Source organism: Oryzias latipes, chromosome 16, assembly GCF_053564925.1.
Source record: "Oryzias latipes strain Hd-rR chromosome 16, Olatipes_Hd-rR_3.1".
Lineage (NCBI taxonomy): Eukaryota > Metazoa > Chordata > Actinopteri > Beloniformes > Adrianichthyidae > Oryzias > Oryzias latipes.
Genome location: NC_136252.1, coordinates 36,440,893 through 36,457,815, shown reverse-complemented (window position 1 = coordinate 36,457,815; position 16,923 = coordinate 36,440,893). Strand labels below are relative to the sequence as shown.

At 45.8% G+C, this 16,923-nt stretch overlaps 1 protein-coding gene across 3 annotated transcripts in view; it reads right to left on the bottom strand.

Annotated features, from left to right (window-relative positions):
- The window catches only part of gon4lb (gon-4 like b), a 29,262-nt gene extending 12,585 nt beyond the window's left edge, over window positions 1-16,677 (bottom strand). The window contains exons 1-19 of one of the 3 annotated variants that reach the window (XM_023964019.2): window positions 16,529-16,677; window positions 15,928-16,063; window positions 14,165-14,289; window positions 14,014-14,088; window positions 13,160-13,210; window positions 13,050-13,088; window positions 11,777-11,872; window positions 11,448-11,546; window positions 11,223-11,381; window positions 10,921-11,152; window positions 7,245-7,346; window positions 7,125-7,165; window positions 6,881-6,963; window positions 4,401-4,626; window positions 4,243-4,329; window positions 3,901-4,087; window positions 3,657-3,807; window positions 3,163-3,313; window positions 1,961-2,077 (exon numbers count right to left, since the gene is read on the bottom strand). In XM_023964019.2, coding sequence (XP_023819787.1) covers window positions 1,961-2,077; window positions 3,163-3,313; window positions 3,657-3,807; window positions 3,901-4,087; window positions 4,243-4,329; window positions 4,401-4,626; window positions 6,881-6,963; window positions 7,125-7,165; window positions 7,245-7,346; window positions 10,921-11,152; window positions 11,223-11,381; window positions 11,448-11,546; window positions 11,777-11,872; window positions 13,050-13,088; window positions 13,160-13,210; window positions 14,014-14,088; window positions 14,165-14,289; window positions 15,928-16,063; window positions 16,529-16,555 — 2,184 coding nt within the window. In that variant the 5' untranslated portion in view covers window positions 16,556-16,677. Of the gene's footprint in view, window positions 1-1,960; window positions 2,078-3,162; window positions 3,314-3,656; window positions 3,808-3,900; window positions 4,088-4,242; window positions 4,330-4,400; window positions 4,627-6,880; window positions 6,964-7,124; window positions 7,166-7,244; window positions 7,347-10,920; window positions 11,153-11,222; window positions 11,382-11,447; window positions 11,547-11,776; window positions 11,873-13,049; window positions 13,089-13,159; window positions 13,211-14,013; window positions 14,089-14,164; window positions 14,290-15,927; window positions 16,086-16,125; window positions 16,366-16,528 lie in introns of those variants that run through there. The other 2 variants (XM_078933761.1, XM_023964020.2) reach the window with 2 other exon arrangements.
- Window positions 16,678-16,923: the final 246 nt, after the last annotated feature.

The window sequence follows — 16,923 nt, the reverse complement described above, 5'->3', positions numbered from 1 at the left end:
CATTCAACAGTCAAGTTCTTACAATCTAATATTAGCTTTATACATCATTTTAGATTGAATCATATTTTGACAACTTTTTACTGATTCTCCTGGGAATTCCACATTTTTACCTCTGCTATAGACAAACACTTTAGCTTTAGTTGTTGTTTGAAATCAAATCTATGATTTTCGTCTCCTCTGGTAAAAATCAAAAGCTTTTGGGATTCTTCTGGTAAATCTCTGTTTCTGGCTCTAAACATAACTAATAAGGTCAGCAATTCAATGACATCTTTAGGTTTTAATAAGCCTGACTTCATGAAAAGTTCATTTGTGCGATCTCTAAATTTAGCTTTATGAATAATTCCAATAGTTCTCTTCTGTAATAGAATTAAGGGCCTTATGTTAGTTTCATCTGTTTTTCCCCACACTTCAATACAATATGTCAAATAAGGTCAAACCAAAGAGCAATATTACATATGCATAAGATGACATTTAAAATAAATGTGGATTTGTTCAGAACAAAAATGCTCTTGGCTACTTTATGTTTTACATCAACTATATGAGATTTCCATGTTAATTTGTCATCCAACATAATCCCTAAAGATGTAAATTTAGACACCCGTTTCTGTCATCAATGGACAAAGTCACTTCTGTTTATTCTTTATTACCAAACACCATAAACTTTGTTTCGTTAGATTCAAAGATAGTTTATTGTAGTCAAACCACATTTTGAGTTTTATCATTTCCATTTCAATACTTTTAGCTCAGGTTTTCAGATTATCCCCAGAACAAAAAAAGTTAGTATCATCAGCAAATAAAACCAACTGCAACAACTTAGAAATATAACAAATATCATTTATATATCAAATAAAAAGTTTAGGTCCATAATTGAGCCTTGCGGGAGTCCACAGATAATATTCATGAGATCAGACTCATTACCTCCAAACTGCACATATTGTTGTCTGTTTTGTAAATAACTGGTGATCCAGTTCAGGGCGACTCCTCTAACCACACATGCATATCATTTAGACATCAGGATAGAATCATCTATAGTGTCAAAAGCCTCCTTTAAGTCAATGAAAACTCATGTTGTGCATTTCTTTTTGTCGTTTGCTGTTGAAATTTCTTCAACCTCTTCTTTCTCTTTGGGCTTTTCCCATCAGGGGTCGCCACAGCGAATCATCCTTTTCCACCTCACTCTATCATGGACATCTTCTACCCTAACATTAGCCAACTTCATGTCCTCTGTTAAGACATCCATATATCTCCTCTTTGGCCGTCCTCTTGCCCTCCTGCCGGGCAGCTCCATCTCCAACATCCTTCTACCAATATATCCACTATCCCTCCTCTGAACATGTCCAAACCATCTCAGTCTGGCTTCTCTGACTTTGTCGCTGACACAGGCAACATGAGCCGTCCCTCTGATGTACTCGTTCCTTATCCTGTCTAACCTGGTCACTCCTAAGGAGAACCTCAACATCTTCATCTCCGCTACCTCCATCTCAGCCTCTTGTCTCTGTCTCACTGCTACCGTCTCTAACCCATAGAGCAGAGCTGGTCTCACCACTGTCTTGTACACCTTTCCTTTGAGTCTTGCTGACACTCTTCTGTCACACAACACTCCTGACACTTTCCTCCACCCGCTCCAACCTGCCTGCACTCGCCTCTTCTCCACACTCCTCATCACACTGAATAGCCAAACCTGTAGACCTATTAGAACCAAACCCAAACTGATTCTCACTTCATTTATTTTTCTCAATAAAGCGTCTAGTTTATTAACAAACAACTTTTCTAACACTTTTGAAAATTGAGAAAGTAATGATACTGGTCTGTAATTACTAAAGTATGTCTGTCTCACTATAAAATAACTAATAGAATTCTCATTTTTACTGCACGTTTCTGTTACCTCAACATCTCATTCAGACGGCAACAATCACCACTCAACCAACCAAGATCAGAACGTCCTCCACACGGTTCAGACCTGAAGCCAGTTTGGCATGCTGGATGTGTTTCTGTCCACCGGGGGCCTCTGGTCTCCAGGCTCCACTCTGCTGCAGACAGGGGTCATCTGGGGAAGGGTCCCCTGCTTTACAAACGTCTGAAAGAAGAGCAGATGTGTTTACCTCAGTTCTTCTCTGATGGCTTCATCTGACACACAAAAGCAATGCAGCTTTAAGGGGAAAAAAAAAGAAAAACAAAATGACGCAAACCTTTCCGTGAAAAAAGAAAAAAACATTTTGGAAAGCAACAGTAGTTTCCAGAAAACAAAATGAAATGTTAGAACACGGAAACATAAAGAGAAACTGGGCTAGGTGGGTGTCATGGGAAATCTCTGATTGGATGATGACGTTTGTCCATTTCTACTGAAAGTTATTGACACTAAGCGATACTGGATATCATCATCCAATCAGAGATGCCCCACAGTTCCCACCTTTTCTGGTTTTTCTGGGCCTTTTTCTAACATTTTATTTTGGTTTCTGGAAATTACTTTTGTTTTCCAAAATGTTTTTTTAGCTTTTGTGTTTTTACGTTTGTTTTCTAAAAAGCAAAGCTATTTTAAATATTTGTTTTGCTTTTTTTCAGTGTCATTGAGATCTTTACAATGTTTTTGCGTTGAGTTGTGTTGATGTCATTTGGACTTCAGGGCCACCGTAGCACCAGACATTGTCAGTAAGCAGTGATTTTCTCAGTTGGGCTGAGTCAATGTTTCTATGGCAACCATTCTGACAAATCAGGAGTGAGCTTGTTGGAAGGCCACACCCCTACCACTTTAAAGCCGGCTACACCTGTCAAATGTTTTAAATGTTGGAGGGGGGGCCAGCAGGCTCCACCTACTTTTACTGAGGCATCTGATTGGTTTGTTTATAGCCTGAATGAGATGAACTACAGAGAAAAAAAGAGAATTATCAAGTAGATGTCAACAAGGTATCAGATCCAGAACTGTTCTTCTGACCAATAGAATGACTGAGGAACGGCTGTTCATTTCTCTGTAGACGTCTGTGGGATTTTGGATTCTTGGAGCCACTTCCTGTTTGGGACACCAGGGGGAGGAGTCACTCAGTCCAGTTCTCAGATACAGTCAATGGTAAGGACTTGAGATCACCAGTGATGTCATCAGCTCCAGGTTTTGGGCAAAACAGTGGCTAAAACAAGTGACAAACAGTCTTTGTCTGCTGGAGTCACCTGAATGACGTTGCCCTGCGGCGCTCTGGAACCGCTCATCTCTCGAATATGTTTTCTGACATTCCATCGACTTTTGCACAGCAGGTACGAGGTCATCAGCTGGTCGGCCTGGACTGCCCCCTCGAAGTGCTTCAGACCCAGAACGATCAGCCTGGATAAAGTGATCACAGAAGGAAAAGCTTTAGTGAGTGGTCATTCAGACCCTCAGGCCTTCTATGACTGCAAACATGAACCGTTTAGGACTCAGACCAGCAGCTCAGGAAGCAAACAGCATCTGTCCTCGTTCAGGTTGACAGGCTGGGAGCTTCTACTTTGATAAGGACTATAGGGGCTGCTGCTAATATGAGCTCTTGGAGCAGATTTCTTCATTTTCTTTCTTGCAGAGGATGTTTCAGTTCTTCTAAACCCCTTCAGGTCCAGATTTTCCACAGGAATCCTGGTGTCCTGGTCCAGAACCCAGCAGTCTGAGGTCTTGGGACCCAGACTAAGCTTACCTGTCCTCTCCTGCAGTGTAAACACTCCTGTGGGGTCTGTTGTGGAGGGCGGGGTCCAGGCTGCAGACTGGGAGCAGCTCTGGGTGGAGGAAAACTGGCCTTGTGGCAAACAGCCAGGCAACGTCAGCTGGCAACAGCGGAAAGGCGTGGCCTAAAGAAAAACGGAGCAGATGATGGCGATGTGAAAAGCAAAACTCCATCAAAGTGGAGATGTGACACCACAGAGGTCTCTGCTCCTTCTTACTGCAGGTAGCAGGAGTCATGTGTGGGAGCAAGCGCTTGGCAGCTGCACAAGCTAGAGGAGCAGGTGGAGACTCCTCTCTTTGCTCCACCTCCTGCAGGAGATGCAATGCCCCCTGAAGATTACATGCTCTGAAACTGCTGGGGAGACAAAGCTCCTCCCTTTGGCAGGCGAAGTTCTGCAGCTCTTCCTAGAAGGGCAGCAGAAAGCCGTGTGAGATCAGGAGGGCAAAAAAGTGGCCCTAGATACCACCCCCACCCCCTTGGTCCTTCACAGTCTTTCAAATCGCAGCATCCAACACTCAAAGCCATCCACACATGGTGTCCATTAGGTGGGAGGACTCACCAGGTACTGTTTGCTGAGAACGGCTTGGAGGTTCAGGGCAGAAACACGACGGCTCAGAAGGTGAACCTGAGTCAGCAGCTGGACGTGCTGGAAAAAAAAAACAGCTTTAGTCCAGCAGCTCATGTGAAGCTTTACAATGAGGATGGAGGCCGCCTCACCTGCTGCATCTGCTGCTGAAGCTGCAGCTTCTGGACGGGGGTCAGGCGAAGGGTGGAGCAGAGTCCAGGCAACACCAAGATGGGGGGGGTGGTGTCCCTTTGGGTGGTGCTGTTGTCAGGGTGGTTGGTTGTGTCCTGTAGGACTCTTCTTTGCTGCAGAGCTTCATACTGCCTTCTGACCGTCTGCCGCCTCTCTGTCAGCATGCTGGCTAACGGCGCCTCAAAACTGGACCAGAGAGACAACTCAGCACCGCCTATAAGGTCCAGCACCACCTAAGGACTCTGGTGCTCGCCTAAAGACTGCAGCATCAGGAGACTGTACAGCTGCAGCCAACTACATCTGACATTTTGAACTACCCAAGACTTTGATAAACTCAAAACCGTAGGGGCCAGCATGAACGAAACACGAAAAGCATTGACTGTAACTGCAATAGTCGAGTCCCTCTGTGTGCTGCAGTTCTGAAGAAACCATCAGACCTGCTTTGCTTGGATGTTTCCTCTCAGCTCAGCTCTCTGCCACATCTTCTTGGTGCAGAAGAAGCAGCCGAGGACATTTCTCTACCTCCCAACCCAAACAGTTGCAGCACTTCTCTGCTGCTCTGTCCCTTTAGGAGGCACTCCGGGACTCAACAAAATACAACAATCTGACTCTGCATTTATTGGTTTTCCATAACATTAAATAAAATTGACCTATGTAGGTCATCTGCTGTATAAAATAAGAAAAACTTTTAGCTGGCAGGAACCAAAAACTTTGGATAATTAACATTGGCCTGAAAAAAACTCATTTTAACTTAAACATTTTTTTCTTGTAGATCCAATTGTTCCAGGCGGTGATGCCGTCTTAAGTTTGTTAACAGATTGGATGTGTTACTGTGTTACGCTATCTTTGTGTAACAATGTCAACACACAGTATTCCACTTATCACACTGTCTTTTTCCTGCATGAATGCTGACAACAAAGCCAAAGTGTCCCCCCCCACACACACACAGGAGAGCGTAGGGAGATGGGGGGGGGGGGGGGGGGGTGTCCTTCTCTCTGGCCTCACGTCTGCATTAGTTATGTTGACATGCTAACTCTCCGTCACCTGATAGCGTCTCGGAGGAAACTCACGGCTAACATTAGTTCCAGCTCGGCGCAAAGTGACTACTGTGGCAACCTGGGGGTTAGCCCCGCCTACTGCCACTAAGACTCATGGGAAGTGTGAAATCTTGTGTGTTGCATTCTTCACCATCACTGGGAACTAGTTGTTAAACTGTTCATAATAAATGGGTTTTAATGTCAGAAAGGAGATGGAGCATCTGTTTCTCTGTCTACTCTCTCTCTCTGAGACTGTTTGAGGGCGAGTGGAGCTTGAGGCAGGGACAGTCAATGCTGCTGGTTCATTAGCAGCTCGCCTCTCGTTTTCCCGCTACGAGTGACAAAGCAGTTGGGTCGTTACAATGGCTATGCGAGGAAAATAAAGAAAAAACGTACCGAAGCGGTTCAGCAGTGAACCAAACCCAAACTGCCGTACCGAAACGGTTCAACTACGTGTATGGTTACACCCCTAGTAAAGATAACTTGTTCAAAAAACAGATGGTCCTTCAGCTCAAACGTGAAGGTCTTTAGTTAGTAAGACAGACATGGACACCACACCAGCATTAGCATGGCCCCATCCGGTTTTTGGACCCAATCCAATTCTGAGTTATTTGAGTTAGAGTATCTGCTAATACAGAGGCCTGATCCAATACTTTTGTAACACTTTTCAAATAGAAACAAACATAATTAATAGTTCTGTTTTTTTACTGTTTTTATTTTATGAACATTCTTTAATTGTTTAGCACACAAACAGAGCACTTCTGTGAAGTAACTTCATTTAACTAGAATAAGTGCGACTATATGACAGACCACAGGCTTGTAAAACTGAATTTTTTAACATGCGCATCATAGCTAAGATCAGAAATATATGATCATCACTCTTTAGATTTTATTATCACAGTAGTCAATTATGCCCAACTGGGCCCTGAGAAGAGAAATAAAACTGGACCGGGTTTTAAGGGGTTAAATCTCCTTGTCTGCGTCGGCAGCAGTACAGTGCCGTTTTCATTCAAAAGAAACATAACCTGGTGTTTTTTCTTCTAAAATGTCTTTGCAGGTCATTGTTTAGGTTAAGACAAGGCGGTAGAGACACTTCCTGTCAGTTTAAACCTGTTTTAAAATAATCGGAACCTGTGAAGATCTCGCTAGCTTACCCGGACAGTTTTGTGGGCCTCCTGCTCAAGCTAGCGGTGGTTCGTTCAGAAAAAAGCATGTGTGTGTTGTACGTGGTCTGTGTAAACGTCTGGCTCCAACTGTACTTGCCATGTGGCGCCCAACCGTCTTTACTCGCCAAAGTGGATAAATGTTTTAACACCTGTGGACCGGCGACTGTGACCGTCAGACCCTGGTCGTGTCACGCTGCTAACCCATCAGCTTTACTCCAGTCCATGCAGAAGCATTACCGTAGAGCTTGGGGGATGTTAAACTTTGGAAGGATCTCTGATGGGGCCTCCTCATCCTCAGCTGTTGCGTCTTCCTCACGGAGCTGCACAGTAACAGAGAACAATCGTGTTGAAGCTCTACAGAAGGTAAAGAGTCTGCTGATCCTCCAGGCTCCTCATTAGCAAACAGTCTGATGTGTGATGTTCATCCCAGTAAAGGAACTGTGGGGAGCAGTTCATTCATAAACAGCTAAACTGGACTCACTGCATCAAAAAGTTCCTCCAGAAGCTCATTCACTTCCTTCTCTGAAACATAAACAGCCACAGTTCAGGCTAGGGATTGGAACCTTCCATCACAGAAGGTGTTCGGGTCTCCAACACCCACTGGTAATCTGGACTGCGCGGTCTGTTCTGTAGTCCTCTAGGTCTGGTTCATCTGGCTCGTCCAGGAAGTTGTACTCAGGGTCATCCTCGTCCTCCGCCTCATCTGGGAGAAACCAGAAGGATTCAAATGTTTTTGGCAGAAAAACACACAATCCTGCTTCCAAAACTCGCTGAATGGATGAAAACATTAACTTTACAATCATCTAATCATATATTTGGGTTTGATTAAAATGTCCCCCCAGAGAGTGGGTCAGGGTCTGCAGTGGGGATGGTATCATTATGGTTTTATTGATACAACCTATCAATCCGGTATCTTATTGACACTTTTCCGGGTGAAAACGAGGAACTAAAAGACAAATACCGTATTTTCACCACCATAGGGTGCACCGGGTTATTGGGCGCGGTATCAGGCTACGTTCACACCGCAGGCTGAAACCACCCAATTCCGATTTTTTTTGCCCCTATGCGACCTGTATCTGATCTTTTCGTGACAGTCTGAATGACACCGATCTGATCTTTTCAAATATGACCCAGGCCTCTTGGGTATGTGGTCCTGAATCCGATACGTATCCCATCTTTTCAAATGCGACCTCCGTCTGAACGGCCAGGCCACATGAATCCGACGTCATCGATACGCTACAAACGTCATCATTCTGCGTTGAAGTAGGCGGGAACTATAACATAAACATCAACCATGGTGGACGATGCTGCTGAGACCAGTCAGTGGAAGGGAAGCCAGGTCACCGATTGGATTCATGTTTGGGGTGACAGATCTATTCAGGCCAAACTCCAGGGCTCTGATCGCAACCGGGCGATTTTTGAAAACATTTCCAGCTAAATGGCTGAGCCTGGTGTTTGACCTTTCCCACCATGACTTTTTTTTCCCTCTCCGAGCGTGTTGAGAAGCGCGGGGGGCCGAAGGCGGATCCTCATCCCCATTCGGAACCTTAGATTCTCCAGAGCGGGTTAATAAAGAGTCCATAGCATTTATTCTGGGGGAAACCTTCTTTTATCTCCGTTCTCCTTCATCCTAACACACAACATGAATGCGCCCCCACTGCCCCCCCCCCCCCCACATTCTCTCCTACACACGCCCACCCACACACCCACACACGCACTCACACACTCACACACCCACACAACCCTCCATTCCACAACAGTGGGTCCAGACGATCCTGGCTCCATTGCCTTCTTAAAATGAGAAGATTGTAATTGTGCTGCTCCTTTGAGAAAATAAATGTATTAATCCAAAAAGAGCTCCGCTGTTGACAACACTGTTGTTGACCTCCATTGCTAACGTTAGCTACTTCCACAAACAACAGTGACGTTGTTCACCGTTGAGGACTCTTCTGCGCATGCGGGTCACTTCTGGGTCATTTCATGGTCACACAGGAGATCACAAAAGTTCGTGTTTCATTGGAAATGTGAACGGTCTTGCAAATAATTCTGATTTAAAAAAGAAATTGGAATTGACCATTAAGCCCTGCAGTGTGAACGTAGCCTCAGTTACAGGGGATTTTCAGTCTTTGACACATTCAAAAGGCCCACGGGGTGTTAAGGTGCGGGCACTTCAACGCCCAGTTCAGACCCTCAGAGCCTCCAGAGTGGGTTAATAAAAAGAATCAGCCTCTGTTCTGTTAATTTTTATTTATTTTTCAGTCAAAAACAGCAACTAAAAATCCATCAATCCACGTAGCTGATAGCTGTAGTTTAAACAGGTCTTCAGCCACTTTGTAAACAATGTTGTGGGGACCTGTGACTTAGCCCCGCCCCTAGCCACTAAGACTCATGGGAAGTGTTGATTCCCACACCATGACTTACTTGTTAGAGATTGAGACTTATTTGGGAATCAGTCAGCTTTCTTATGCGATCAGTTAAATGGTAGTTTGGCTCTCACCACCGTGCCAAGAGTGACTCCTCTCTCCATTTCACACGCCCCCTTCTTCTACGCCCCACACAAATTAGGTGCACTGCTTCATAGGGCGCCCCTATTCTAGACTTTCAAGTGCGCCTTATAGTCATAAAATTACGGTAAACTATAAACCTTTTATTTTAGAACCATTGAAAACATTAATGTCACATCGTTTGCAACAGTGGTCCCCAACCACCGGGCCGCGGACCGGTACCGGGCCGCAGGAAATTTGTGCACCGGGACGCACAGAAAGAAAAAACAATTTCGATTTTATTGGGGGGGGTTTTCAAAAAAAAACGTTTTATTTTGAAAAGTGACCGGATTCTCTCTGTTTCATCCTTCACACTTACCATAGCAACCAGAGTGTGTCGCATTAGGTTGGGGTAGAAACAATGTTGATCATGTGATGTTCTGTAGTTGGTGTGACGTTACGAGTAAACCGCTAATAAAGTTGCACATGATTGATTACACAGTGGATTTACGTTCGTTCTTATTATTGTTATTATTATTACTAAAGAGAAAATACCATCCCCGGTCCACGGTAAATGTGTCTTGCGTTGCACCTCAACCTCCCCCACCCCCACCGGTCCGCGGTAAACGTGACTTGCGTTGTACCGGTCCGCGGTGACAAAAAAGTTGGGGACCACTGGTTTGCAACAATAAATAAAATGATCAATACTAAAGTATCTTAGTAATAACACACTTTTTGTAGCGACCTAAATAAACAGTCCAGTTAAGAATCAAAAGACAGAATATTTATCAAATGACCTCCTCACTTCAAAGAATAACAGTGGTAATAAAAATACACAATGTTGTATTTTAAATACTTGACATTTTCTGTCAGGTTATTTATTATTATTGAAGCACAAACTGAACTTTCAGCCTGTTAATATTATATTTATTTTCCTCCTTTTTATTCTAATTTCTTGGAGGCCCCCAGAACCAGAGAGCTGGGAGGCATGGGGGAAAGAGAGTGCCGCCCCAGCCCAACCAGGAGAGCAGCCCCCGCCGCGCCGGGAGGGCCCAACACAGGGCCCCACCCGAGAGGGGTGCCCACAGCCCCAGACGAGCGCCCCATCACCACCCAGGAGTTTTGGGCATCCCCCAGCCCCAACCCCAGGTACGAGCCAGGACCCCCCAAGGGAGACCCACTCCGCACTCCATGCAGCCACCCACCCGGCCTAAGGTTGGTCCAGGAAGGAGCAAGGCAGGAGCCAGCCGTCCCCACCCAGGAGGGGGGCACCCCGGGGAAAAGGGGGGCCCACGAGGGATGTTGTAAACATGGCCCAACCAGGCTCGGCCACAGTTTTGGCGGGAAATTTGGCGGGGCCCAGCACTCAGGGACAAGGGCCAGAACCCACCCCACAGGGATACGGACCCCCCCGGCTCAGGTGTAATGTGAACCTTCTCCCTGCGCGGAGAGAGCACCACCGGGCCCAGGAAACCGGCACCCAGGGGACACGGCCGCCATTGCCAAGGGTCCAGTACCCCCACCAGGGATAGGGTAGGGGACAGCAGTCGTAGGTCCCACCATCCTTGCAAAATGCGTGTGTGTGTGTGTTTGTGAGGGTGTGTGTGTGCATGTGTGTGTGTGTTTATGTTTGAATGTATATTTTGAGGAGTAAAGGGTGTGTGTACTAAGGGGGTGCAGTTAAAATTGGCGGGTAGGGCACTGAGGGGACATCTCCTGATTACTCACAGTGATGTCCCCTCACCCTCCTAAAAAAGTACTTTTAAAAACATCCCACAGAGAAAAACTTCTGACCTTCACAGTCCGGCGCCATAAGACTCTGCAGCCAGTTTGTCCAATGACAGTCCTCGTCACGATGGGCGGAGCTCTGATCGTACATATCCGCTGTGATGTCTGGAGCCAGAAGCTCTGCCTCCAGCTGGTCCAGGGGGATGTTAACCAGCGGGAGTTTGGAGCGCGTGCGGTATGCCAAACAGCTAGAGCCTTCATCAACACCATCCTCATCCACATGTTTTCTGTCAATAGACTGACCAAAAGACTGAAGTAGTGCCATTGTCTTCGCAGCAGGTGGCGGAGGACAGCAGGGTGGCAGGTACCTGGTCATAGGTGTAGGTGGGGCCGCAGGCCAACTCTTCATCCACAGCACCCAGTTTTTCTAGGAAAGAGCGCTCAGCAGGACCACAGACGAGCTGCAGCGCAGCATCTGTGCACGTCTCCTCCTGTCCTCTCAGGTCTCCTGAAAAACTCTGCAGCGACTGCAGCAGAACCCAGATGAGACTCCCTGCAGCTCGGCAAACCTGCCACGCTCAGCTTCACTTTACCTGCTTGGGTTTTTCAGCATTTGGGTTCCTAGGGTTGGTCTGAGAACCCACATGAGTCCTGAGAGGCGAGGCCAAGCTGTCTGCATCACTCAGGATGGTCTGCAAACAAGTTAGGGAAGAAAACCCCAGACACCTTGGATTCAAATTTCGGATTTTAAAAGTGTAGGAAAGAAAAAATAGGTGAAATTCTGAAAAGAAAGCTTGTCTTCTTGAAACCAAAACAAAATTATACCCATCTGTTACATAAAGGTCTGCAGAGGAACTAAAAGTTTGGAAGACCAAACATCAATCCTTCCTGACCAGGTAAATACCAGAGAGTGCTCAGTCACCTCTTCAGCTGTGTCCTCTTCTTCCTCGTCAGGACAATATTCCTCATCTGATGAGTCTTCATCTTCCTCAAGATTGATATCAACAAACTGAGGAGGCTAGCAGACAGACAGGAAGTCGATGAGAAATCTCTGAGCGGCAGATTAAGCTTGTTGTTTACAGGCTGTCAAGCTAAACCCAAACCTCCTCATCCGGGAAGTTTCTCAAAAAGCTGTCCCAAGCCAAAAACGGCTGGTGTTGACCGTCTTTGTGTGGCAAAGCTATGAATGATTTCAACTGGGTCTTTATGGTGCAGCTTTCACTTCATCAGCACCTTTTCAGAAATTATGGCTCATCGATACGCCAAAAATCCCAGGATCCTTCAGAGGCTACAAATACTTTTACTCTAGATTTAAAAGATTTCTTAAATGGATTTATGGAGTCTATTAATTTTCAGTCTGTCCATATTTAATCCTCACCACAGTCTGGGAGAGTTCGATCTATCCCAAAAGATAAAGATGAATGAGAAAAAGCCACATTTTCTACTTGATGATATCCAGCACGCAGCGTTGATCCAAATACACCGATGTCCAACAGACAAACAGCTAACTTCCTTTCTACAGTTAGTTCCAAAAGCTGAAAAAGCTTCTTCACATTCATATTTTACTGCCTTTATCTTAAACTCTTTTCTGAATCATTAACGGAATGAACTATGGTGGCAGCTCTCAGTTTATTGGCGTATACTTATATAGCGCTTTTCTACCTTCCTCGAAGGCCCCAAAGCGCTTTACAGTCACACACACATTCACACACTGATGGCGGCTCCGCTGCTGAACACTGGCACCAACCTCCCACCAGAGGTAAGGGGGGAATCGGTGTCTTACAAAATACACTTCAACACAAGGGCGGGCAAGTCAGGAATTGAACCCACAATCTTACGATTGGAGGTCAACCGCCCTACCACTGCACCACGGCCGCCCCATTTATTATGATTTATAAAGTCAAGGTGCACAGACTTAAACATTTGAGTGTTTGTGTTCCGTTTCTGTCAGCCTCACTAATAGAGCTTCCGGTTTCCATCCATCCATCCATCTTCCTCCGCTTATCCGGGACCGGGTCGCGGGGGCAGCAGACTGAGCAGAGATGCCCAGACTTCCCCCACCCCAGCCACTTCCTGAAGTGGCTTCCGGTTTCCATTCATCCTTTTCTACAGTTTGTGAAACTTTCTAGGTTTCATGTGCAGAAGGGGGCCTTACCTGAAAAACTGTAATGGGATTGTTAACAGAGGAAACTTACCTTTAGGGGATTCAATAGCGACAGACTCCAGGTGTGAGCCTAAAATCAGACAGATCGGTTATTAGAGCTTTCGTCTCCAGCAGGTAAAGACACAGAGCAGAGAAGTTAACCTGTTCCTGCTGGACCACTTGTTTTAGTCTAGACCGGGTCATCTTTGGCTCCTGTAAGACGACAAAAAGAAAGGCATGTTATCTGTAAGACATCGCAAAAACAATTGCAGACCGTCACGTTAGCAGAACTTCACGTTAGCAAACCTTCACACTAGCAGACCCTCACGCTAGCAGACCCTCACGCTAGCAGACCCTCACGCTAGCAGACCTTCACGCTAGCAGACCCTCATGGTAGTAGACCCTCGCGCTAGCTGACCTTCTTGCTAGGAGACCCTCGCGCTAGCAGACCCTCGCGCTAGCAGACCCTCGCGCTAGCAGACCCTCGCGCTAGCAGACCCTCGCGCTAGCAGACCCTCACGCTAGCAGACCCTCACGCTAGCAGACCTTCAGCCTAGCAGACCCTCGCGCTAGCAGACCCCTCGCGCTAGTAGACCCTCGTGCTAACAGACCCCTTCAAGCTAGCAGACCCTCGCGCTAGCAGACCCTTGCGCTAGTAGACCCTCGCGCTAGCAGACCCTCGCGTTAGCAGACCCTCATGGTAGAAGACCCTCATGGTAGAAGACCCTCACGGTAGTAGACCCTCGCGCTAGCAGACCTTCACGCTAGCAGACCCTCACGCTAGCAGACCTTCACGGTAGCAGACCTTCACGGTAGCAGACCCTCGCACAAGCAGACCCTCGCGCTAGCAGACCCTCACGCTAGCAGACCCTCATGGTAGTAGGCCCTCACGGTAGTAGACCCTCGCGCTAGTTGACCCTCACGCTAGCAGACCCTCGCGCTAGTAGACCCTCACGCTAGCAGACCGTCTTATTAACAGACCAGACAGTCTCTTTAACAGACAATCACACACTCACAAACAGGGGCAGGTCCTTTGTGTCCATGATGGCTGCCTTCATCATGGCCACCACCTTCTCATGTGTGATCACCTCCTGAGGAAGAATATTCATATGTTTTAAAATCAGCATTGGTGCGTTTGTATGTTTCCGTGTTTATCGTGGTGCTTACATGGAGGATGGTGCGCACATTGTTGGAGGTCAGGTTGTGCTGTCTGGATTTTCTGTCCAGATCAATGTCCAGTCGCCCCAACTCATCATCACTGGACAGTCTCTCCTCCAAAGGTCCCCCCCAGTCTGGGAACAAAGCCAGAAGGAGGTTGAGGTTGAACATCTGGCTCTGCCTTCAGCAGCCATATGGAGTGATATGTTCGTTTTTTTGCTCAAAAATTTTTTTTTTGCTTTCAAAAATATTTTTTGCGTTTACAAAACACATTTTTTTTACGTGCGTTGTGTCAAATCTCGCTTTTGTCTTATCTTTGAATTTGCTGACTACTTTGAGCGCGACTTAGCGTGATATAACTGCCACTGGCATCGCCAAAAAGACATTCGCATGCGTTGTGTGTCATCTCACTTTTTTCCTATCTTTGCTGAGTTAAGTTTCGGTTTGATGTGACAAGCTGCCATCAAACAGCTGCTGATTGGTCCAGATTCTAACCAATCATGTGTCTCTGTCTCATATTGACGGTACTCCGAGGCAGACTTTGACTTTGGACTTTGTGTCGGTTCTGTTCGTACGGGGTTCTGCCGTTTTCAACCACTCTGTCCTGTTTGACTCAGAGTAAAACCCAGAAGGAGCAGCAAAGCAGCTAAATAAAACAGACTTTAGTTTTTATTCATGTCTGTGTAGAGACCAACGTGTTTAAAACGTCTGCAGCAAAAAAACAAAAAAAAACGTCCAAGCTCCGACTCATTCCAGCCGGAAGAAGTTAAACTAAACTATTGTTTTATTTTAATAATTAATTGTTGAAATATTAAGAGAAAATAGCATTTTTGATGACTAATATTTTTAAACTTTGGAAAAACGCTCACAAGTTTTAAAACATTAGACACTGGTGAAAATTTACATAAAAGTTAAAAATGCTTCATCTGATAAATGCATTGAGTCTCCTGTGGTTCTTTTGCTTATTACTGCTGTTCATCTGATCCCAAACACGTGTGCAGCATTAAATAATATGTGCTTTCAATTTTTTATTGTTTTGTTTTAACAAACAGACCTTAAAGAAAATCACACTTTTCACTAGTATTTTGCTCTGCAGGATTCACAGATCAAACAGATCTGTTGATTTAATGTCAGCAGATAAACTTTACAGTTTCAGGAGATCCTCAGCCATAAATTCACAAATCTGACTTCATAAAAATCAACGAATGCTAAAAAAAATAAAGTATGAATTATTATGAATTATTTAAAAAATGAAAACGTCTTCATCCATGAGGGTAAAAAGAGCTGGTTCAGCCTCTGAGCCTCGGCAGCAGACACCATGTTAGATTCACATGGCGATTTGATTGGTTAGAATCTGGACCAATCAGCAGCTGTTTGATGGCAGCTTGGTCACATCAAACCGAAACTTAACTCAGCAAAGATAGGAAAAAAATGAGATGACACACAACACATGCGAATTTCTTTTTGGCGATGCCAGTGGCAGTCATATCACACTCAGTCACGCGCAAAGTAGTCAGCAAAATCAAAGATAGGACAAAAGCGAGATTTGACACAACGCACGTAAATAAAATGTGTTTTGCAAACGCAAAGCAAAAAAAAGTTGTTGAGAGCAAAAAAAAATTTTTTTGAGCAAAAAAAATATCAAAGCATAATAATAAATTATTGAAAAGCAAATATCTAATGTTTTCACCTGCAACTTAGAAAGTTTTCTGTGCAACTTGGTGGCAGTAATATCACTCCATACTTAATGACCAAACACCCAGCAGTCTCACCTGAAACAGGTTGGTCCTCCCCCTGTCCAAGCTGGGCGGGGCTTCCCCTTGGAGTGGCGGGCCTGGTGCTGTCCTTCCTCATCAGCTTGCTGTCCAGAGGACAAACGTCTTCTTTTGCCGGGCGCCGCCTCTCCATCTGCGAGAACACCAGTGATCAACTGTGCGACAAGAAACGTTAGCCCAGGTGAAAAGGCACACCTGCACGACTGACAGAACCGGAAACAAGATCACACAGTTAGATGTTTTAGCCTGAAAACCCCTGATTGCAGCAGGATGAGGATCAGAAAGGAGGATGAGAACTGTAGCTGGTGCAACACAGAACCCTCTTCATCATCCTGGTCCAGTGTGTAACTCCTTCAGTTTAGATGTGTTCTCTATACAACGTCTGCGCAGCAAAGCGTTTCTGCTCGCAGAGCTTTAGTGAACACTCGCGTTCACAGATAATATCCCATCAGGCTCAGCGCTCCGACGAGCAGTTAGCTTCAAGCTAAGCTAGGCTCGTGGACTCCCACAAAGCGCGCGCTGCTCGTCCTAAAGCGTGTTTTTATTCTGCACAGAACCAAATAAACACAAACAGAATATATTTACGAGAATAACTCACGGTGGAACTGGACCGTGCTGCCGTCATGCGTTCGTTACGGCTGACATTACAGTCTTTCAGCCATAACAACACAGCTTCCGGTAGGTGCCCTTCAAAATAAGAGCATGTCAGCACAACGGGGGAGCTCTTCCCACTACCGTGTGTTATTGACAAGAAAGGCCCCACGAGCTGGAGCTCCAAGAAACTAAGAACAAATTACGTTTATTTTAGAAAACTACTTCTTGATCCATACATCTTTGAAACCGTTTGTTCCCTTTCGGGGTCACGGGGCTGCTGGAGCCTATCCCTGGCAACTTGTGGGCGAAGGCAGGGGACGCCCTGGACGGGTCGGCAGTCTGTCGCAGGGCAACAATCACACACCCATGCACTCTCACATTCACACCTAGAGACAATTT